The sequence below is a fragment of the Lynx rufus genome, unplaced genomic scaffold, assembly GCF_022079265.1.
Source record: "Lynx rufus isolate CCGP_SWC_20201006 ecotype Redwood Valley unplaced genomic scaffold, mLynRuf1.p SCAF_3, whole genome shotgun sequence".
NCBI lineage: Eukaryota > Metazoa > Chordata > Mammalia > Carnivora > Felidae > Lynx > Lynx rufus.
Genome location: NW_025814845.1, coordinates 161,561,905 through 161,586,170, shown reverse-complemented (window position 1 = coordinate 161,586,170; position 24,266 = coordinate 161,561,905). Strand labels below are relative to the sequence as shown.

General features: G+C 45.9%; 1 protein-coding gene across 1 annotated transcript; it reads right to left on the bottom strand.

The window, feature by feature from the left end:
• Positions 1-3,077: 3,077 nt before the first annotated feature.
• Positions 3,078-23,890, bottom strand: GPAT4 (glycerol-3-phosphate acyltransferase 4). Its single transcript, XM_047090868.1, has 12 exons — positions 23,396-23,890; positions 15,669-15,738; positions 15,207-15,507; positions 14,328-14,402; positions 13,481-13,570; positions 13,204-13,297; positions 12,479-12,594; positions 11,333-11,388; positions 10,699-10,784; positions 6,220-6,348; positions 6,053-6,132; positions 3,078-4,079 (listed from the first exon to the last, which is right to left on the bottom strand). Exons 1-12 carry the CDS (start codon positions 23,558-23,560, stop codon positions 3,971-3,973), a joined length of 1,371 nt encoding a protein of 456 aa, XP_046946824.1. The 5' UTR covers positions 23,561-23,890; the 3' UTR covers positions 3,078-3,970.
• Positions 23,891-24,266: the final 376 nt, after the last annotated feature.

The following is a 24,266-nucleotide window of genomic DNA, read 5'->3' as shown; positions in this document are numbered from 1 at the left end:
TGTTAAAATGCAATTGTTTTTCTCTGGAGTGTGCGGTGACTGCTCGGCGTCAGGAAGATGTATGAAAACCTCCACTTCAATTCAGCATCCCTTTTCTCCCAGACAAACACGGTCGGATTTTAATAAATCAAAGAGCCACACTGTTTAATAAAAATTTATTGACTTACAAGTGATTATTTATCAAAAGACCATTAATAGCAGGTGCTGAAATGATGTGTTACTGGGTGGTGCTGGGGAGACTAATAGGAAATCAATGCAGCTGGCCGGCCAGAATGCATATGAGAAGCCCACCCCCCCATCGGCTAGCGCAATTTCACCGGCAAAATACACCAGACGCTACCCCTGGTGCAATGAAAAGTTCCCCCTTTTTATTTATCGTTTACAAATGAAATGATCAATACTTTTAATCTAGAGCAAAATTTATTAACTTTCCCATCGGAGAGAGACATATTGACTGGGGGGAGAGGAGGTGTTAGTGCAGTGGAAGATGGATGGCTGGATGGTCGTCTCTTAGCCTGTCCAAGAGCCAGTGTGCACGCAGCTGCCCTTCCAGCCCACAGGTCCCAGGCCACACGGGGCAAATGCGACTGGAGAAATCGAGTCTGGCCACTGAAGAGACACGGCGGGCAGGCGTGACCTGTGACACAGTGGACTCGCTCACATGTCACGGATGTGGGAAGCACCTGTCCCACAGACCACTGAGTTTCTGTGGTCAGTTTCGGGGAGGAACAGCAAGGTCTGCAGACCCAGAACACTTCTGCAGCACGGCAGGGTGAGATGCTGCTGTGAAGGGCTGGCACAGGATGGTGCCCGAGGACTGGTCGCTGGGCTGGGCTGGGCTGGGCTGGGCATTTAGGGCTCTGTGGAGCGCTCCCTGCCGCCTCACAGCCAGCCTTTTTTAATCTCTGAAGCGCTGCAATAGCGAGGGGTGGGGAGCTGACACAGTGAAGAACCAAGTTCCGAAAAGTTGGTTCTATCGTCCACGAGGTTGCCATCCCAAACCGCCCCATCAAGCTGAGCTTGCTATCTCCGGCGTGGCTGGCAGCCTTCTCCTGAGCTTCCTCTGACAGGGGAATTTTACTTGCCTGTTTTGAAAACTCCTTCTCTAACTAGCTGGGCGAGGGGGCGGGGGGATCTCATATTTGAGTGAAAACAGCTGATCTCCACATTCAAACCTGCCTGGCCTCACTTCACCCGGACACCAGGGCCCCTCTGATGGAGTCAAGTTTCACCAGCCCTGATGTTTTGGAGAAATCAAGTGGATACAAACGGACATATTTCTGAATTAGATGGCTTTAGAACTTAGAGCTAAAGTTTGAGCCATGGGTTTAAAACTTACAGACACTTGAGGTGGGAAGAGCTTTGGAGGCCATCTAGCCCAAGCCCTTAATTGTGGATCAGGAACGCAAGAAAAAGAGAACGGCAAATGAGTAGCAGGTTAGGAAGTGGGATTAGAAGCTGGCCCGTGCTCACCCCACTAATTGATGCCGTTAGTTTTATGCCAGGGTCATCCTCATTGTTGCTAGGATCCTGAGGGCAAGAGTATTCTGGACTTGACATTGCCTTACATGTTCTTCCTAGGTGGTGTGAGGTTTTGCAACTCAAGACCCGGCCAGCCATCCCAGATGGAACTCCTTCCTGCCTTATGGATAATGCGGGGCCTGCGGGTCCCCAGTTAAAGAGGATGGTGTAGCCTGAGGACTCTCCATGCTTGTGACAAGCACTAAATAAAGTTTTAGAGAGTGTTTTGAGGTGTAATGCACATCTCTGCTCCTAGTAAAACAGTAGACTAATCCTAGCTTAGTTTCTGCTAGTATTTCTTTTACAGAGCAGTGACTCTAACCCCAGCTTTTTAACACTCCGCTGTGCCATCAGCAACAGATAGGCCTGATTTCGTAGTTTCTTGTTTTCTCTCATTGTTTTCAGCACACCGATGAAAACCATGATGTAAACGTACTGAACAGCAGACAGCTTTTAAAAAAATAACTTTTAAAAAGGGAACTTGATCTTCAAGACCAATTCTAAAGATCATCCCAGATGGTTGTTAAACACTAAACACTATAAATATCGCCTCCTCTAAAGGCTGAAAACCACTGTTTACTCTTGGTAAAACAGTTCATAAGAGGCTGTTCCCTACAGTCAAAACAGTGTTTTTATTTGAGAGAAAAATAATCTTTCACTGGCTAGCGAGGTGAAAGGTAAGAGGAAAGGGGAGGCTAGGAAGGGAGATAAAGGAACAGGAAGTAGGTAGGGTCAGAGTCAGACTAAGGGCAGAAAAGACAAAAGTGCTATCACGTCAGTGGCTCAGGAGCAGGGCTGCCCTTCCACATCATCCCGTCACAGGCCAGAGGGTGGCCTCGGAGAGGCACCGCTTACCACAGCTGGTGCAAATCCTGAAAGGTGTCATGACCATGCGGGGGGGGGGGGGGGGGGGCGGGGGGGCCAGGGGACGGAGTGGGGGATGGATGGATGGATGGATGGGTGAATGCTGGGGATGAGGCAACTCTCTCTCGTTAGGTATGTGAAATTGGTAGACCCTAGAAGCCAGAACTGGTGAGGGTTGCTAGGCTTCAGACCTGCCCTCACAGTGACCGTGGGTGGATGCAGGGACCGCACGAGGCCTGCAGCTCTCCTCTGGCTGTGTGGGAGCCCACACGCAGCCAGAACCCACCTGGCCCCCTCACTAACCCTTCCAGAGCCTCCGTTCCTTCCTTGCCCCCATAGGTCCTTGTTGCTTTCCACCGTTCTTCCATCCAGACTGCCTGCCTCATCTGCTTTGTCCCCAACCCCAACAAACAGCGCCTCTTCATACGCCTCTAATCCCACTGCACCTATCCGCGCAGAAATCCACAGCTCATCTGTGCTGGAAATTCCAAGTTAACCAGACAGATATGCAAACATCCAACAGGAACAGTAGCTCCTTCTGAATAATACTATTCCTCAGTCCAGAAGTCAAGCGGATTCCCTACAGTCTTGGGGTTATGGCCAAGTCAGAGACCTGTAACTGCTGTTAAGAGACATGTTACTTAGGGCTGCAGCCAGGGGAGACAGAGGGAAGGGAAAAACCCCTCGGATCATTGACCATCAGAGACAATTTTATTGACTCACAGAAACAAACCCAAAGCCCTCTGCAGCAGCTCTGAGCTCAGACCTTGTCCTGCCACGTTTCATGGACCTACACTTGTAACACTGAGCAACTTGTCCTTCAAAGTAGCACTTCAATCCCCACAACAACCCTGTGAGGTAGGTATCACCACCCTTCCCCTCCTGAGCCAGGTTACAGATGGGGAAACTGAGGCACGAGTTAACAGAGAGCAAGTCACATGGGAGTTCAGGGTCAGCACTGGAGCTGAAACACAAAATGACTCTTGGTTCCCACCACACGCTAGTCACCGATCACGTTGCTTCTCACCGTCCCCTCTGGTTACTGCCCGTGGCAGCAGCACAGGAATGAAACCTCGCTTTGCTGAGAGCCCCTGCAGACAACAGTTTTCTTTCCATCCAGTCTGCAGAGCTCCGGGGTAGGGGGTGATGTTCAGGCCAAAGCAGGCCGCACCGCCTCGGCGCTGTCTCCTTGCGCACGGGTGGACCCCTTCCCCAGCAGAGCCCCTGGCACGTGGCACCCGCAACAGACCGAACACGGGCCCACAGCCGATTCTTCCCGACCACTCAGTCCCACACGTGTGCAGGTGGAGAGGGGACTTTAATGGCATTCCTCCAATGGACTCAAGAAGACAAGAAGGGTGTCCCATCCCGGGCAGCGGCCCCCAGCGGCGTCTGCTTCCGATGGCAAGCCCAGGGGTCCCCGGGGCAGTCCTGAAGAAGCTGGAGTCCTGGGCTCCAGGGCGGCCTGAGGAGCCCTGCAGGTGGCAAGGACGCAGCAGTGGGGGTGGCAGGGGGCGGTGGCAGCTCCAGCTGGCTCGCGGGTCAGGTCCGCGAGTGGTGGCTCCAGCCAGCGCGAGGCGCGGGCTCAGGACCGGCTCCTGTCCTCATGGTTCCCAACGATCATCTTGCTGTACAGCTTCTGCTGCTCCTCTTTGAACGTGTCCTTCACCTTCTCCCTCTTCAGACCACCATCCCTGATGGGAGAAAGACTGGTGTAAGAGCAAAGGAGGCCTCCCGCCCACCCAGTCACAGCCAGCAGCAACACGCTGCTCCAAACCCGAGAAGAACCTGTCAGAAACAAAAGTACCCCGTGGCTCTCTCCCTCCCGAAGTGCTGTCAGTAGTGAGGCTGCACGCCCCAACTCCACCGTTTCTATTATAGCTCTCACTCTTGCCCTGGGGTCAGAACTCCCCACTCATGTTCAAGGCACTTTGTAATCACTTCAACCTACCAAGGAGTTTACAATTCTTTCTACCAATTTGCCCTCACCTTACAAAAGATACAGGAGGTATTCTGGGATCATGGAACGTGAGCCAAGCTTTAAGAAATACTGAGACTATAATCAATCTGCACATCTGATCTGTGGGATAAAATCTGTAAATTCAGACCCAGGGATTCTGCAAATTCATGCCAACAACAAACAAGGGGAGCTGCCACTCCTGACTTCTGTGCGTGAGGGACAGTGCTGCAAAGGAAACCAAGTCACTCTCAGGGTCCTGGGCTGATGACCCTGGCACCGCCCTCCAATATCTCCCAATCAATTCCCTATACTTGGATTTGGTTCTTCAAAGTCCCACTTCCATTCGTCACCCCAACTGCTCGCCTACACCCTAGAAGGAGCATCTCTCACCTTCAACAACAGAAGCCCAAGTCCACCTTCAGGCTTTCCACTACAGCTTTTTTCCCCTTTGAGTTATGGAGGTGGCCGTGGCAGAGAAAGTCTGGACGGACCTTACGCTGATGCCCTTACCATCTGCTGCCCCTTTACAAGCCATGGCAAAGGCAGTCACGCTGGTCGTTCTTAGGCCTCGTGGACAGGGCATGTGGGCAGTGGCAAACACTCCAGCTCCAGCAGCCTGTCAGACCGGAGTTCAAAGTCTGGCTCCACTGCTTGCTCTGTGACTCTGAAAATGGTTACCTGACCTCTCTGAGTGCGGGTGTCCTGTTTGTAAGATGGGAGTAACAATGCTCATACTGCAGGCACCTGCTGTGAGGACGGAGTGAGCTCGGCACCTAGAGCAGCCTCAGCACAGTGTCTGGCTGATGAGGAGTGTTCGATAAGGGAAGCAATTTTTAAAAGGCCATACCTGAGAGCCATGCCATCACCTAAGAATCCACATGTCAGTATCAAATTTGAATTTCTACATTCTTTCTCCGTAATGCCCACTTTAGTCAAATGCCCTATAGAACTCACCCTTGTGCTTAAAACAAAGGGTCCTAGGGCATGGAATGATTTCCCTGAACCAGCATTCCTCCCGATCACAGTCCTGTAATTTGGAGGCTAACTATCGCATATTCTGGCGTAAGGGTCCACAACTATGGCCCGTGGGCCGAATGCAGCCTGGTAACTGTCCTGATAAAGTCTTACTGGAACACAGGCATGCTCCTTTGTTCACACAGTCTCTGATCGCTGCCACACTACGATGGCACACTTAAGCTGTTACTATGGAGACCACATGATCCACAAAGTAAAAAATTTACGGACTCTACAGAGAAAGTTTGCCAACTGCTGCTCTAATAGGTAACAAGCCAAATACAATAAAGGAAACTTCTGTCTTTCCAAGGATAGTCCAGTTTTGCCAAATGTACAAGATCAGAGAGCCTAGTGCTTCTATGAAGTTTCCAGACCAGCATCAGGCCGGCCCTTCTGAAGGACCAGGACTGCCTGGTGTTCTGGTAGACTAACACAAACCCAGAAGGTACACAGAATCGACTGCTTCAGTCTGGTCATGCTGGGCTGTGTTCCCCAAAGTTAGGGTGGCATGGACTACTTCTGAGTTGACACCAGGAGAAAGGAGTCAAACTGTTCACTCTCCAAGGCTGACATGCTGAATTCTCTACAACAGGGAGAAGGTGGATTCTTTGTAAATGGAGTCAGCAATTCAGCTTCTGCTTCAGAAATTCCCATCCTGCTACACTCAGCTGATAAAACCCGGCTCTGACTCACCAAAGCAGGTCCACGAGCCCTCCCTGCCTGGCAATGGCCGATTTCACCCTATTTGCAAACTGGACGGCATCTTCATCAGTCTGTGAGAAAGAATAAATGAGACCACTCAACACAGGCTGATGTCACACAGATAGAAGTGAAGACTTCTGCATGGTGTGGGGACCCACCTCTCTGGTCATGGGAGGCAGGTACCAAACACTGCAGACAATGGCCCAGCTGGTCATCATTCTCAGCAGGTACGTTACCATCCCATATTTGCTGCTGTTCCAGAAGGCATCACCAAACTGAGGGTCATACTGAAAAAGAGTGGAAAATTGGATGGTAAGAAGTCAGTAGTTCAAACGAGGTGGGTTGTCAACAGCAACTTTTGTGAATACATCACCTGGGGCAGTATCAGTACCAGAAAGCCACACTCAGACCCCTCCATGAACACTTCTGAAATGATTCTACACCTGGGCACTATGACCTTTAGCAACACGAACCCCCTGATTGACTCAGATTTTGCTGTGGATCATTAGGGAGGACTCCCTGAACCGCCTTCCCCCAACAAACGTCCTCCTTCTCTTTGATCCATTTCAGGTTTTACTCATTCATGGGTGTATGTAGTTATTAACATGTTTAAGCAGATCCAAAACCAGAGAAGAGGATTAGACACTCCCCAGATTCAACCATTACCGACATCCCACCATCCTTGCCCCTGCCATCCCGCACCCGCTCACAAACCCTATCTCCAACAATGGTGTCCTTCACTCCTCAATGCTTCTACATGTGCCTCACTCAAACAGAGATACCTTCTCACATCATTGCCAAGTTTTTAAGATCATTTCTGGTGCTCTGGACCAAGGAGAAGACAATTACAAAGCTTACGTTATGCTTCTGTAATTATACCTCTGACAAAGCTAATGATCTGTTTAAGCGGGAGGCTCTGCTCTGATCACATCGCCAGCATTCTAGAGGGAACAGGGGTGCGATGGCTCACGAGGCCACCACACGCGTGCTGCCCTCCCTGCCAAGCGGCAGGCTCAACAGAGACTTTCTTTTGCCAATGACTCTAGTGGAGGCTAAGGCTGTACTCCAGTGGTATCTCGTGGGAAAAGTGGCTGACACCATGACCCGCAGTCTCACCAACAGAAGAAGAATTTAAGCAGCAGGTAAGCAGGGTTGGGAGAGCTGTGCAAGCTATCAAAGCAGCAGCAAAAGGAACACAGTCTTTGAAGACAATGATCGAACCGAGTGTCCTGCAACTGCCAGTACGTGTCTGAAGGGCTCTCACAGACATGACACCAGACTGTAATTATAGTGCAAAGACGGGGACCAGAATGGGGAAAATTAGAAAGAGGCAGAATCTCAAGAGTTCTCCCACAGGACCTAGCTGCCACTGTGTCAGAAATGCCCTTTCTCTGCAGAAGCTCGAGAAGGAACACCAGCAGGGACGCTGTGGAGACTAAGGCACTTGACAGGCTGGGGCAGGATTTGGACTACACAATCTTTTTTAAGGCTCTCCAAGCCACTTTATGATTCTCAGAACAGAAATTGGATAATTATGCCTAGTTGTGGACCTGACTACAGGAAGGAAGACATTTAGATTAAATTACAGACTCAACTAAGAAATTCAAATTTATAGAAAGCTTTGTGAGTTTATAGTATAATAGCAAAGGGAAATAAAGGAGAAGAACGAGTTTTAAATAGAAGCTAATGTTGAAAAACTGCACAGAGAAACGAAACTGTTCAAGCATAATTTTTTCCTCCATTTGAAACTGGCATCCCTTTGTATGGCCATCCCTGATCTACTACTTATGGCTTGCAATTTATAAACAGAAAGAGTTACAAACCCCTGTTAGAATCTCTCTGCAGCACTATCACCAACAGCCAAATTAAGGAAAGAGCCCAAATGTCCTTTGACAGATAAATGGATGAAGAAGATGTGGTGTATACATATAATGGGGTACTCCTCGCAATCAAAAAGAATGAAATCTTGCTAACCTGCAACATTGTGGATGGAATTACAGGGTATTATTCTAAGCAAAATAAGTCAGAGAAAAGACAAATAGCTTGTGGTTTCATTCATGTCTGGAATTTAAGAAACATACCAGATGAACACAGGGAAGGGAAGGAAAAATAAGATAAAAACAGAGAGGGAGGAAAAATAAGAGACTCTTAAATACAGAGAACAAAAACTGAGGGTTGCTGGCGGGGTGGTGGTGGGGGATGGGCTAAAGAGCTGATGGGCATTAAGGAGGGCACTTGTTGGGATGAGCACTGGGTGTTACATGGAAGTGATGAGTCACTGGGTTCTACTCCTGAAACCAATACTACACTGTATATTAACTAACTTGAATATAAATAAGTTTTTAAAAAAAGAAAAAAAGAGAAGCTAATGTTTATGTTTTGAAGAAAGTGGTGTTACATTTTATAAGCACTATATGGATAAAATAGTTGATGTTATGTGTGCCAGCACTTTGTTTAGAGTTGATTTTCTGTTCCATGCTGGGCAGACACTGTTGAGAGAAAAACAAAGCAAAAACTCAAAATAGTAATAAATTTCTCAAAGTCAAATAATGGTTTAATCTTGGTGCAAATGTAGTAAGAGTCTTGAAATTGCTAAGATTGTCCAAATTTGATTACCAATGAAGGCTTTATAACAACTAGCAAAGTTTTAGAGCAAAAGGTTTTTTTTTTTCTGTTTTTTCTTTTATTTGAGAGAGGAAGAAAGCTTGAGTTGGAGAGGGGCAGAGGAAGAGAGAATCTTAAACAGGCTCTACGCTCAGTGGGGAGCCCAACACGGGGGATCCATCCCACAAACCTGAGTTCATGACCTAAGCCAAAATCAAGTCGGATGCTCAAAGGACTCAGGCACCCCAAGCAGAAGTTTTTAATCATAAGTGTTTGTTAATAAATTTGGGGAGGGAATGAAATTATATGTAAAATTTACATGCCTTTTGGGGCACCTGAGTGACCCAGTCGGTTAAGTGTCCGACTTCAGCTTGGGTCATGATCTTGCAGTTCGTGGGTTCGAGCCCTACACTGGGCTCGCTGCTGTCTACACAGAGCCTGCTTTGGATCCTCTGTCCCCCTCTCTCTGCCCCTGCCCCATTTGTGCTCTCTCAAAAAATAAACGTTAAAAAAAAATTTTTTTTTTTTAATTTACATGCCTTTTTCTTTGGAGAAGAGCCATAACTGCCCAAAGGGTCCAGGTACCCAAACTTGTTAAGAACCACTGCTCCACAGCAGGGTTCCCAAACCAGCGCATCAGCAGCACCCAGAATGGGTTAGAAATGCAAGTTCAGAAACACCCAGCAACCTGCATTTTCCCGGTCCTCCCAGGTGATGTTGACGCAGCTGTAAAGAACCAATGTTCTGGAGTGAGCAGGGACAGTGAGGAAGGGCCTCCTCTAGGAATTTGTTTCTTACGAGCATGTACAGAGCAGCCCAGGATCCCTAGTACATTCAAATGCAGGACGGCATGCACATGACACAAACACGGCTCCCCAGGTTCTTCCTCATAGCAGACATAGCTAATGGACTGTTTTCTTTCTTGAGTTCCCAGAGACAGCACCCTCAACAGGTGGCTTATGCAGCCCTGACCCATGGATCAGTTAGTTAGTTACCCTATAGCCACTGTTCATGTGCCATTCCTGCACTGGAGCTCTGCCTCCCTAGTCAAGGGGAGGGCTGGTGAGTGTTCGCTTACCCAGGAGAAACCCCTCTTCCTCAACTGCGTGAGCTGTGCTGGCAAAGTGACAGTGATTCTTTCAAAAGAATGCTCTGCACACAACAAGCAGACCCTTGCAAAAGTATAGAGACTAAATTCTAAGTACAACTGACACAGATTTACTCATTGTTTCACCCTGATCTGAGATTTCAACGTCAATACTTTAAACATACTGACAACAGCCTGTGGTGTTTAGAAACCACAGTATTCTTTTAGAAATAGTACAATGTAAGTATTTACAAAATCAGATGGACGTGATGGGGGGGCAGGAAGGAGAAAAAAGAGAAACTGACTGAATTCTATCCTCCCAGGTAAGTCTGAGCAGTTAGAGGTACAAGCACCCGCAAGGTGGGGAAGCAGCCTAGACAAGCTCTTCAGGTGCATTTCATTTTCATAAGCTGTTCCTGGTACAGAAAATGACACCACAGCCCAAGCTGTGGAGCTGTCTCTTCCTTCAGTGTTAAGAACACATCTGTAGCCATCCGTGCTGGCCTCTCCACCAACTGTACAAATCCAGCCGGGCCACACCCTCAACTCCCTGCGGCAAGCCTCCTCTTCGAGTGGAGTACCTTGCATTCTGGGTAGGTTTAGGAAGAAAGATGTGATGAGTGGGGGGGGGAGGGTGGCGACAAGCAAAGCTTGTGAAGGGTCCCCCACCTCCTGAATCTGGTGGTGGCAGCGAGGTGTGGGCTCCAATTGGCTGTTCCTCATTCAGCCCCTCCCCTGCCCCTTCTAACGGGCTGGAGACTGTGAACAATTCCACGGTCTCCTCCTCCAGCATACTCTACCCACACTAGCCAAGCCCAAGCTGCTCCGCTGGAGGATCAACCCACGAACCAGTGACACCAGCTTCTTCCTCCCCTTTCTCTTGCTGTGTCCCATTCATGGCATCTGCGGTAACAACCACATGTCCCCTCAGAGGTCTTGCTTGTACCTTGATAGCAACAGGGTAAACTGTGGCTCCAATCTCAAAACTTCCTTTTTTGAACATCATCACTGATGTATTATTGATGCAGGTTCCTAAAACACAGAAGAGAGTAAAATGCTATTTCTTTTGGTCCTTTACCTCAGAGACTAGGAGTTTAAGGACTAAATACAATAATAAAACCTCTTCTAATGGCTTTTCAAACAGGATAAATCTGTCATCTCCATAGCTTATGGATGAACACCTAAAAGGGATAAGCAAGACACTGTACTGTTTCTTACTCTAGTACAAGATCATTTTCCCAATTAACACACCCAGATTAGATAAAAGGCCAGAGCCACTCAGTGGACTTGGGAGGTCTCAGTAAGAATCTACATGAAGCTGAGATCCCACTGACAATACTATAGAGGGGATTCCTGCATTGGGAAAGGTCACACTATGGCCCTCAGTCCAAATTCTGAACTTTCCTGAGTGTTCAGTCCCACAACAAATTTTGAGGGGAACCAAACATTATTCAGTGAAAACAGAGAACCCCTGCAAGGGTTGGGGGACTTGGTCTGGGGTGACAGCAGAGTCATCATCCTGCATGGCCTTCCCACCTTCCCCACCCAGAAACTCTTTGCAGTGATCGACCCCTTCTTACCCTCTGGGAAGATGAGGATGGGTAGCTTGCTTTTATCCTGCACATGCTCAGTCAGTCTTTAGAAGAGACAAATAGAACAAAGGTTCAGACAGCCTTATGTCCATCATCACCAAATGCACTTATAAAACAACCTATGCAGATGTCACAGGGGATGTCGTATATGAGTTAACAAATACGACTATCTTTTACAGACCCACAGTCTAAATTGTATAAAGACAAAACTTATGAAGACACAGAAAATCAGATGACTACTATTTAACTCCTACAACTATCGAATGCAGTCTTAACATCTATGTAGAGGACACTGCTCAAACTTGGGGCTACTAAAAGAATGTGCCTGCCACAGGGCCTTGAGGACGGCACCCTCAATAAACACCTGTTACTGGACTTCTGGACTTCCTAACAGCCATGCTGGGTTGGACCTACAGTCCACCTGGCTTTACACCATCCCTGAGAGATGCGGTAAAGGGAGTCCAATGGCAGGTCCATTTGCCCTGTGGAATACTGCCTCACCTGAGTCTTGCTGCTCTCCATTCCCTGCAAAGCTCTCACCATTGCTTACACCACATCTACCTTTCTTTCAAACTTGAAAACAGAGAAGCACTTGGTTCCATTGCCTTAAGTTGGTTTTTATTTGTGATAATGAATTCACCTTGAGATTTCAGATAGCGTTAAAAGTTCATATGTTTAAGGGGCACCTGGGTGGCTCAGTTGGTTAAGTGTCTGACTTCTGCTCAGGTCATGATCTTATAGTTGGTGGGTTGGAACCCCGCATTGGGCTCTGAGCTGTCAGCACAGAGCCTGCTTTGGATTCTGTGTTTCCCTCTTTCTCTGCCCTTCCCTTTCTCATGCTCTGTCTCTGTCTCTCAAAAAATGAATAAACATTAAAAAAAAATTTTTTTTAAAGTTCATACGTTTATCACAGGGAATAAAAAAGGTTAATTAATAGACGTTACTAACTTGACAAATGATACTAGGCTTTCTATACTTTTTATATTCCGTATTTTAGGGAAAAAAATGTTTTACTATGAAAGCAGTCTAGGCTCAGTGTAGAAGACACTGTAATTCCACTGTGGAGGGATAACTACCCCTGAAATGCATACATTCTAACTGGTCTCACGGAGCAATGGCATTTCATTGATTTACCTTTTAGCCACCAGGTGGCGATCTTTCACTTCAGAACGCTCGAACCAGACGTGCGGGCAGGCCTTCACCATGGCTCTCTGAATCACACCCATGAGTCCCCCGTGCACTTGACCCACCTAACCTCACACAAAGGAATAACTGGGAGTGAAACCATCCTCACACAAATCCCCCACTCTGTGGAGAAAGCCCCAGATCCCAAAAGGAAAGTACCGCAACCTCTCACCCTCTAACATTTTATTGATCAACACGTTTCTCACTATAAAGACACCATTGTTAGACTCCCTGAATCTTACATTCGTCTTTTAATCAGCCAAAGCAAAAATATGTAATTGAAAACACAGCTGAAAGCCCTAAAAAGAACTAATGGAGCTGAGCAATACCTTGTGTAAAAATGCTTTCCCTGGGCAGATTGTCCAATGCCCTTGAACCCAGTCCTTTCAAATCCTTCCCTGTCCTTCCCCCCTTTCCGTGGTCTACCTAAACATCCAAAGTCTAATCTCCAACCGCACTCAGTTACTCTGCTCAGAATACTTCCTATCAAAGTACCGAGGAGTTCTCAAAGCAATAGAAACAAAGGCTACAATCTACGTTGGGGCCCACATGTAAAAACATGGCTCCATGTTTACACCCTTAGGTAAGAGCTCTATGAAGGCACCAGAAGCGTCCTAGACCTGAGCATTCTAAAGTTCTTACTTGCCCAAGAAAGCAACAGAAGAAGGTCTTACCATGGCATAGTAGCCATCACTGGCCAAAATGATGACATCAATGGGAGAGGTGTGATTGGCCACGCAGATGCCACCGTTTCGAGGCCTGTTTTCCCTGTGTTTAAAACATATGCAAAGCAACAAAAATTCATGGGAAATCATTCATGTGGAGCCTGCTGCCCCCTCCTCACCAGCTCCATCAGCTCTGAGAGCTCAGAAGAGCCCCCCGCGGGCCGGCTGCAGGTAGGTTGTGTTTTGCCAGTGACATTTCCCTCCACATCATACCAAGTGACCTCACCTGTCATGGTAGGTAATGATGGCTGTCAGGGCTCGCACGCAGATCCGGTAACACATTAAGTGAACATGTTTACTCAGGAACTCCTTAAACCTGATACAACAGGACAAAGATTTTTGTTTTTATTTTACGCATGGGAAGGCAGGAAAGTTACTGACTCTAACAATGTAATTATCACTGCCTACAGTCCTTTATGACTGCTAAGTATTTTTATAAATATTGGTGGGTATGATAAAACTACAATGTAATAGTGTCTTTATGCCTGTATATGAGGACACAAAGAAATGAAGAGAATTGCTTAAATTCACCTAAGTTAATGGGTTTAGAATTTATAGCTCTCAAATGTCCACCACAGGTGAGTCTCCTCAATTCTCTTCCTTCCCAGCCAACACCTAGAGGCAGGGCAAAGACAGAGGGTCTGACCTCACCAGCCCAGGGAAGAAGAGAGCCAGCTCTCGAACTTTCAGATGAAACAAATTTCTCTTCAAAAAAAAAAACAAAACAAAACAAAAAAAAAAACAACAACACGAAAAAGCCCTACCTATATTTCTTATCCTCTTACCAATTTATCAACACAGCAGAATGCTCAAAAGTAAACAATGTGCTGTAAAATCTGCTGGCACTGAACTCCACGGCTGTGAGGTTCCTCCCTTCAACACTTCCCAGAGTGTGTCAGAGGGCAAAAGAACACAGTCACAGATCAAGACTGGTGAAAAAAAAACAAAAAAACCCCACAACCTTCATGCTGATGCCACTGTTATCACTGGCTTATCTATCGAAGATGCTATGGATGTGGCTGTCCCCAAAGGAGTGGCCTGGCTGGAGCCACCATTTGTGGACATGGACTCACCTCCCGTTTGGCAGGTATCCCACCACGGTTGTGCCTACCACCAGAAGGCTAATCCCAGTGAAAGCAAGAGCTATCCTGTAAAGAAGAAGACCCATGAGAACACAGCACACAAATCCTTGCACTAAGGACAGAATCAAGAATGTGAAAATGAAAGTGGGCATCACAAAACCACCCCCAAGACCTGATCAGCCAGGACCCATCTAGATAAGAGCTCCATCTAGAAAAGTGAGCAGGCCTATCATCACCAGAGAGCATCTGAATTCCAAGCTGCCAGTGAACTGTGGATTTGGCTCTCAGCTGACACGACCTCCTCAGGCATCAGGCTGCCAGAACGACGATGGAAAAGCCTACTGTTGGCTGCTGTGCCCTCAGGCACCTGCTGTCCTGCTGTCTTACCCTTCCCTTTGGCTCTGCACCCTGGCAGAAGCACAGCTTCTCTGTAGAGCAACAGGAAGTAGAGCCCGAAGGTACCAGGAGCCTGCAAGGCGTACTCAGAATAGTACACGGTACAGAAAAACGGAGAGATCAATGTTGCCTCTGTATTAGAGAGGCACGCTTATAGGAAAGAATTGGCTGTGCCCAGGGAGCAGTAATCAGAGTACACCACGTTCCCTGGCCCTGTGTTTAGGTCACGTAGGCGAACAGTTTGATTTTAAGAAACCCAACTATTTCTGTCTGATATGCAGAGAATCCAAGGGCCTCTAAAGGATAATCACCAGTGTACCCTTCCAAGGGTCAGACGGACCGGCCAGTGACAGAATCATACCATGATCCTTTCTAAAACGGGAAAGCAAAGCAGGGCGACCCAGGTAGGTCAGTCACGCCTCGGGCTTAGAGGCAGCGGCTCAGGCCTTTTGTCCCCATGAGGCCTGCCCTCACCTGAGTGGCAGAAGGAAGCAATATCGAATCAGCACTCCTAATCCCCATAAGACCGTGAGCCGAAGGCTGATGTACTGGAAGTTATAGTTGGTTCTGCTCAGCAGGTTCCAGGACTCCAATTCCTCTGCTGAGAATCTCTTTGTCACCTCATCATCCATAATGGTCTCCATTCCTTTCCGGCAAAAGTAGAAGATGTCAGAGAGCTCAAACTCTGGAGTATTATCCAGAGCCTTACTACTACCACTTCGGCGGATTTCTTTGATCTCTTCTTCCAGCGAAGTGGGATCTTTTGCAATGATTCCTGCAAAAGAGAACACCCCTGTCAAGCAGCATGTTGGGAGGGAGCACGTTAAAAACATTCAGAGTCCACATCCTCCCTCTGATACAGTGAAGAGTATGTGTGGAATTACAACCACTCAGGAACATAGACGGTTTGGGATAAGGAGTGAGAGCCAGGCTTACCATTCGTATAGGGCTTGTAAAGTTGGTGGTTCTTTTCCTTGGCGCCTCTCTCCATTCTCAAGGTGGCCCACTGTGGGGGGAAATGGCAACACAAGGAATGAGACCCTTCTTCACACAGTGAATGCCGCCATTTCCATCCCGGAAAGTCCCCATCCTGGTCACCTGAGATGGGACTGTGGCTGAGGAAGCACCCGCTCTATAAGGAAAGTCAAAGCCTTCTCCTTCTAGAGCAGGCCCCTCCTTGATAACAAGGAGACAAAAGTTATCTATAGCAAAGGCCTGAGGACACCTGGGTCTGTTTCTCAGGCCTAGGTTCTCTCTGAATCTTTGTCTCCAGGATACTGAAAGAATTCACCAACTGCTGGTACACAGACCTCTTGCATTTCCTCGTCACTGCCAAACAGCAGCTATTCACAAACAGCAAAATCAAGCATCCTTTAAGCGACTGCCTACCACCTGATGCTACCTACCTCCCAAATTATTCCAAAAGCCACAGTTTTAGTTTTTGAATATTAAAAAAATCTGTATGTCTAGACTGTCCATCCACCTCTAAGTAGCCTTTTAATAGAAGGACCCCAAGACCTGACATAGAAGGGCCTGAGAGTGGTTTAGTATTAAACAAAATCACACAAAAACACTATTTGGAGGGGCGCTTGGGTGGCTCAGTCAGTTAAGTGACCAACTCTTGATTTCGGCTCGAGTCATGATGTGAGTTCGAGCCCCATGTCGGGCCCCCTGTTAACAGTGTGGAGCCTGCTTGGGATTCTCTCTCTCTCCTCTCTCTCTGCTCCTCCCTCTCTCTCTCAAAATAAATAAATATACATTAAAAACAACAACAAAAACAACACTGCTTGGAGGTTTAAAGAAAATCTAGTTTGACACCTCTGCTAAGTCCTTTAATCACCTCACTCCACACTCTTTTCCATCTACAAAATAGGACTGATAGGATGTCAACCTCCTGCTTCATAGGGTCACTGGGATCAGATGAGATCAGGTATATGACAGAGGTTGGGAAACTGCAGACCACCCTAACTGTCCTCATTGCTACTGAAATAATAGCGGATTCCAGAAACGATCTAGAAAAGAAGCCTCTTCCTAGAGCCTCCCTTCTTTAACATCCATCTAGCCAAAGTCAGCGAGCCAGGGTCTCTCCTGCCACCCTCATAACGAGAAGTGGCAACAAGCTCACTCTCCCTGCCTGGAATGTTAGTGCTACACAGAAAGCTATGCCCATGACCAAAGAAATAGAACAGATATTTTAAAAGGTGTCTTTTCAAACTTCAGTTTCCTCAGTTACGCAAGCTATCGTTCTGTGACACAGCAAAACCCACACGGCCTACAGCGCCTGGTGCGGACTCTGCTGGCAGAGCCACGCGTAGTAGGAAGGCTGTGCCGCACGGTCTAGCAGAGCCAAAGGCAGGACACGAGTTTCTTCGGTGATCTGACCTCATGTGGAAACTTCTTAAACAGACAGCTTAGAGTCACCCACTCAAAGAGGGGTCTAAGGCAAGAAAACCCACATTACCCATTTTCTATACATCAGGTATTTAATTAGCACTGATGTTTTCTGGATCTACGCATGGATGATCTTTTCTAGAAGAAAATGTAAATGAAGCTCCTAAAATGGAGGAAGGTGGATTCCACCTGTGAAGTCCATCTAGGGAGGAGGCGAATAGGGGCAAGAGAGCTTAGAACAAGCCTGACATATACAGACACAGGTTGCTCAACCAGAATTTAGGCTTTTCCATTTTGGTCAAGACTGCATGAGTACAGCAAACATAGAATCAGAAAAACTTGGTTCTATAGGACAACTTTGGTATTTAGACAAGGTTGCAACAGGCAGGTAATATACGACATCAAGCCTCTTGAGCACTAGAATTGAAGTCTGTGAGGACTGCTTCACTATGCAAAATTCAAGATTTCTGTGGTGTTTTAATGGGAAAGGTACAGGTCAAATGAGACTCTATGTCTCCCAGCTCTATCACAGAGCTGTCCTAAATATCGCCTTGCCCTCCTGCTTTGTACCTGTAGCTTTGCTTTGTCACACTTCAGGTACATTACAAAATGCTTTTGGGTTTAGAAGGGAACTGTGCAGTCACAAGAGTAGGAGGAAGGAGGGCAGGGCTAGAGGAACCTGGTTGTCGGCAGCGAAAAGCCTGTCACGAAGTGGGCCAATCTGTGAACTGGACTGCGTCAGCCTGGTGCAGAAGACTGAATGTAAGGGGTGACGCACAGGAGCAATGTCTGACAACCACACATCTGGCTTCTATGAGCTGTCACCTTATTAAAGAAGTACAGTGTTCAGAGACCCAGAATAAAACGGAGAATCCTAGGTTCAGAGTTCACTCCTATGAACCTCCTCTCCTTCCCCTGATGTGAGATGCCATCTACCTATCAGATTACCAAATCATTCCCTTCTCAGCTTCTCCCAGAGAAGAGACCATGTGAGGGCATTAACAATGCCACACGCTCAGGTAACATTAAACCCAAGGCAGACCTTGGCAGGTGAGGAGGTGCAGGCCCAGTCCCTAAAAAGGCAGACGGTTCACTGGTGCATTTTTGCTAGTTGCTCCTTCTACCGAATGCTACAATTTAGGAATTAATCACAAGTAACGTCTAATAGTCTTAGCAACACTAATCTCAGCAGTCAGCCCCCACTGCATTTTTCCACATATATATCCAAAGAATGAGGCCCTTAGAAAAACCAGGCTCCCATCATCCAGCACCTTTATTCTCCTGCAAACACTACCTCTTTTAATGTCTCTTTTCTTTCCCTGCTTCAGCTGTAACCTCCAAGTAGCTACTAGCAAATCTGCAAATCTTTACTTCACAGAAGTGCCAACCTCTATTCCTAATCGTCTGCTGGTCATCTCCACGTTCAAGTCCAGCTGGCTCTTAACAGCATGTGGCGAACTCAAAACAGCATACCTCCTCCCAATCCCAAAAGTGCTCCCCTCCCTGTGGCCCCAGGATCACTATCTCTCTGGTCATGCAAGCTTTCAAGCTTCCCATCTGTCACCAAGTCATAGCAATCCTCCCCTGAAATGGCACCCTTCCACAGCTGCCTCTTGTGTGATGTCATCACCTTTGTCCCTAGCCTATTCTCTTGCCTGTATTAATGCAAAGGCGATTCAATTGCTCTTTCCTCCCTTCATGCCACCCAAACATATGCTGCCAGTCTGATCATGTCACTTCCTTGCTCAAAAACCTTCAATCATTCTCCAATAGATAAAGAAACACTTAGTTTTGGGGTGCCTGGCTGGCTCAGTCGGTTAAGCATCCAACTTCGGCTCAGATCATGATGTCACAGTTCGTGGGCTTGAGCCCTGCATCGGGTTCTGTGCTGACAGCTCAGAGCCTGGAGCCTACTTCCAATTCTGGGTTTCCCTCTCTGCCCTTCCCCGCTCACGCTTTCGCTCTCTCTCTCTCTCTCTCTCTCTAATAAACACTGAAAAAAAAAAAAAAAAGAAAGAAACACTTGGTTTTATAATCCACCTCACTCCCTCTGTGCATCCAATGTTTTTACTCCACTAAACTATGTACTGTCTGCACTTCTAGAATGCTTTTGCCTTTTTAAGATCCAGTTCAAATGCCAACCCTTATACAAAATATTAGTTAATTCCTGTGGAGTTCATCTCTGCCTGTGTATTTTAATTGGCATCTAATTGTAAATTGGTTCTGTATGCATATACTTGTCTTTCGTAGACTATGAACACCTTGAGGGGCGGGAGCCAGAACCTACCCATGTTCTCACTCCAGCAGAGTCTGACAGAGGAGAGGGCCCTGCACGTAGTAGGCAGTCAATAAGGGCTGTATTTAATTAATCAACTCCCAGGATTTCTCTTCATCAAGGTCTCCGCATGAAAAGATGAGGGATGAAACCTAAAACTACTTCCCATCATCTTCCCCACCACAGTCACCTTCTCACCTCGTTCAGCTCATCCTTTCAGCCACTCAGGGTTATGTTACAATCACCCTTCTCACTGGGGTTGGGAGGGCAGACCTGACTGACACGACCTTGTTCACTATAGGCACATAAGGACCTGTTACTACTTCTGCTCTGTAGATGAGGAAGCACGTGGGAAAGCCTGATGACTGAAGTCAAGTTGCAGAGCTCGTGAGAAGAGCGCTGAATTTCAAGCTAAGGGCCACTGGACTGGAAAGCTCATGCCCATCCCACTACAATTCCACTGTACAGCCTCTTGGGTTTCCTCACAACCACCACTTGCTTTCTAGCACTCTCTGTCAGCCACTTCGGCTTTGGACTTCAATGTTAGATTACAACAGTCTCTGTCTGACCTGACCTGATAAATCTCTAGCCTATGAGGGAAAATAACTCCAGTCATTTCTTTCCATCTATTTCTATACTTTCTACTTTCTCCTTTCCCAAATCATCTTCAACTCAGTGGGAAGTCCATTCCCAGGACTTCTACCCCAAATAATACCATCATCACTGTGTTTAGGGTATATGTGAAGCACCAACATTAAAACAAAACCACTTTTAAAGAACACTGCTGCCCTCTGCGCACGAAGACCTTCTGCAACTCAGCACTGACAAGACATACACTGAGTTAAGTCTTCCAGGACAGGGAACAGAGAAGGCACTGACCCACTCATATTCTCCCCTTGGCAGGTATACCAACATTCTTTTACAGATAAGGATGTACTAATTGTGGGAAACTACCTGTTAAGCCAGGGCTTACTTCGTTCTGCCAAAAGCACAGGTATCGCTACAGTATGGACCATGAGATATGCAGTTTTAATAATCCTTATGAAGATTACCCAGTAAAAGTGGCTGATAAAATCCCAAAACATGGATACAAAGTTATATACATATATATAAATATGTATTATATGTATAACATATGTAATATACAATATATATTACACATATTATACATATATTACGTATATTATACATATAATACATATATATAGTATTAACCACAACATATGAACGCAGTTGCCAAAGACTAAAAGGTAACACACGTACAAAACGTTAAAGGTACTATAAGCTGGGTAAACATCAACGAATGTTTAAAATTCTTTAATATTATATTATTTGTCTGGTTATCTACTGCTACATAACAAACCACCCCATAACTCAGAGGCTTAAAACACCACCACCAATTATTTTGCTCATGAATCTGCAAATTGTACCAGGTTTGACATTGGCTGGGTGGCTCAAAGGCTGAGGGCTGGGATCCTCTGCTGACTTGCTCACTCCTGTGTGTGGTAGTTGATGATGGTTATCAGGGCCTCCTTGGGACTGAGAGCTGGAATACCTAATACACGGCCTGGCCTGGGCTTCCTCACAACATGGCAGCTAACTTCCAGGGACAAACATCCCAAGAGTCAGACAGAAGGTATATTGCCATTTTTAACCTAATCTCACATGTTACAAAGTAGAATTAACATCCACTACCTTCTATTTGTTAGAAACGAGTCATAAAGCACGCCCCTATTCATAAGGAAGTCAATCAGAATTCTACCTTTTGATGGCAGACATCAGACTCACTCGGGGAGTTTAAAAATACCCATCCAGACCAACTGAATCAGAATCTCTGGGAAGATTCTAGTACTCCCAAATAAGTAGTACTTTTAAAATGCTTCCCTAGGTAACTCAAATGTATAGTTGGGAGACTGAACCACAGAATTAAGATGATCTCTGAGCTTCCTTCCAGTTCCAAAATTCTAGATTATCAGCCCAATGTAAGAAAGGATGAAGGAGCTAAAAAAGGTAAAATAAAAAGTCTATTAAAAAAAAAAAAAAAACAGGGGCGCCTGGGTGGCTCAGTCGGTTAAGCGTCTGACTTCGGTTCAGGTCATGATCTCGTGGTCCGTGAGTTCGAGCCCTGTGTGGGGCTCTGTGCTGACAGCTCAGAGCCTGTTTCAGATTCTGTGTCTCCCTCTTTCTCTCTCCTCCCCCACTCATGCTCTGTCTCTCTCTTCTCAAAAATAAATAAACGTTAAAAAAAAATTTAAAAAAAACCCACAAGCACAGATGTATTTTTAGATGTATACATGGATACACACATGTATACTTTCCAAGATCTATAACCAGTTTGGCCAAATCCAACTTGTGTCTAATAGTAATGCTGATAAATACAGCATTCAGTTCTTACTGTCCATTAAGGTCAACTCTGAACAGTAATAGTGAGACAAGACCAGATACTCTTGCAGAGCCACCTATAACCTTGCTGGAATTGAGCAGGCCTTTCTAGCCCACCTGACTCTAGCTCACAGCCAATTTGTAATTACCCACATAGCTCCACAGGACAGTGCCAAGAGCACCCAGAGCCCTCTCAGCCCCTGGTACTACTGCTAGGAAATAAGAAGTGCAAATCTAGTTCCTGAAATCCTCAATCTTGAGGTCAAAACTGGATATACCTAAATATACACACATTATTTCCGGAAGCACTTCTAAATCACTGTGCCTCAAACTAGTGATTTTCAAGATGTGGTCAGCAAAGAAAGTTTCTGATGGCCAAGATTATCTATCCCATGGATTGGCCCAACAATATATATCTAATGAATTTTCCACTGTGTAATTATTATCTACATTAAAGTCACAAAAGCATACATTTAAAAATATAGTCACAATTAGAATGATTTTAATTGGCTATGAACTTTTAATATATTAATTTTGGGGGACATATTCAAATGGAAAAGGGAATATGTACAGATCCTAGGTCAGTTTAAAGTGGTTAATTTTATGTCAATCTCACCTCAAAATTTTTTAATGTAAAATCATAATTCTTACAGGAATATTAAATACTAAATCCCAATATTCAATAATATACATAAAAATATTTCCCACTATAAAGTAACATTTCATACAGGTTGCTTAATCTTTCAGAGTCTCTATCTTCCACTGATAAAATGTAGATGCCCTGTCCACTGAAGAATAAGTAACCAAAGGAAAATGACTGAATTTTTTATGAACCGTAAGATACCAGATGAACAAATAATTTCTCAAATTTTGCATTTCTCAAATTATATATGGTCTCAGCTATGAAAAAGAATACCTGAAGATTTGGTGACGACTGAAAACAGATATTGCTAACAAGTTATCAACTCTTTGGATAGATATTAAAAGTCCTGTGGCACAGATCAACTTTAGGAAATACTACTTCTCACCCATTTCCTTTACATTGTGGCCACTTTTGTTCAGGGTATAATTGGCTAGGTTCTGACATATGTTAAGAAATTTATTGTCCTTCTCTTCTATCTTTAGGAAAATAAACCAATTCAACAAATGACCTGCCATGTTAATTCTTTCTGTCCGAAATGCAAGAACCTACGGAAGATAAATGTAAGATAAATGTTTGAACTAGAGAAAGGTCTCTCCCACACGTATCAGTGAGGAAATACCTTAATAGGAGCTCTGTGTTTCAATATCTGTTACATAAGAAAAGGCAGAGTCTGGCAGTGATTTTTAATCCTAAGCTCCTCTTTTTTAAATAAATAGGCAAGGTGTGGAGATACGGAAGGTTCCTTTGCTCAGAGGAATCAAACATTCAAGTACTTTAGCTGGAAAAGAAAGTTTGCTGAAGGCTTTCACAAGTACACATTTTTTTTTTTAAACTCAAAATGCCACTTCCCAGTCTCTCAACTTTCTCTGTATGCAACAGAGAGATAATAATCTGCCAGACAAGAACAACTCTTTGCTAACAGCATTTCTTCCCTCCTCTGTGAAGCAACTATTTGTAAACGGCACAACTTACCGCAAAGATTTTTAACAAGGTTTTCATGTACAGCTTTCGGATACCAAAGGAGACTCCAAAAATGGCAGGGACTATGATGAAAACGAGGAGGAGGGTGAAGAGGACGGTCAGGGAGATGCCCAGAAGGTTGACAATCAGGCTGTCAAAGGGGAGCAACAGGAACATGGTGGAGGATCCAGGCAGGGCCAGTGCCCTCCTCCCCAAGAACAAACCACTGTCTTCGGATGGTCCTATCAGACAGCACCAGCCTGGGAGAGAAAGCGAGTCCCCATAGGATAGCAAACCCTGTTCCAAGTTCACATCATTCGACTGCCTGGGGGCAGGAGGACCATAAAGAAAGGCCGTAGGGGACAGCCCAAAAATGCCAGCTCTCTCCAGAACAGATGGAATCTGGAGGTGAATGAGGCAGGAGCGATCTTCAGCACAAGCATCTGAGTCCGGGAGCAGTTTCTGTGAAAGTGAGTAGCATGGGAGGGATCTCTGCTCTGCTCCCCTTATGCTCCTTTCCTTCTAGAAGTTTTACTTTTTCTTTCCTGCTCAAGAGCATTTAGCAGATAAATCTGTCCTGAAGATCTGTCATTGCCAGAAGTACCAAGAAGAGTTCAACTTGGTGCCAGAATAATCCTGATAACTTCTGTGGAGGGGGGTGACTGCTGGCACCTCACACAGAAGGCTATTATTGAACTTGAATATGTGGAAATTAAATAATTGTTTTACTTAAAACTCCTTCATAAGCTGAAAATTGTGTTCATTGTAGAAAGTTCATATCTGGCCCCATTCTTCCTCTGGAGAGACTCCTGGTGCGTGCTGCGTCCAGGACCCTCCAACCTGGAGAGCTACGGTCTTGGCCAGCAGGACACAGATGCTGGCA

What these genes read in the sequence shown, in the direction of transcription:
- GPAT4 (XM_047090868.1), bottom strand. Translation starts at nt 23,560, where the DNA reads ATGTTCCTGTTGCTCCCCTTTGACAGCCTGATTGTCAACCTTCTGGGC. An exon ending in TGCCTCCCATGACCAGAGAG is followed by an intron (nt 6,133 to 6,219) that starts GTGGGTCCCCAC and finishes TCTTTCTCACAG; the next exon opens with ACTGATGAAGATGCCGTCCA. An exon ending in GGGCTCGTGGACCTGCTTTG is followed by an intron (nt 4,080 to 6,052) that starts GTGAGTCAGAGC and finishes TTCTCCCATCAG; the next exon opens with GGATGGTGGTCTGAAGAGGG.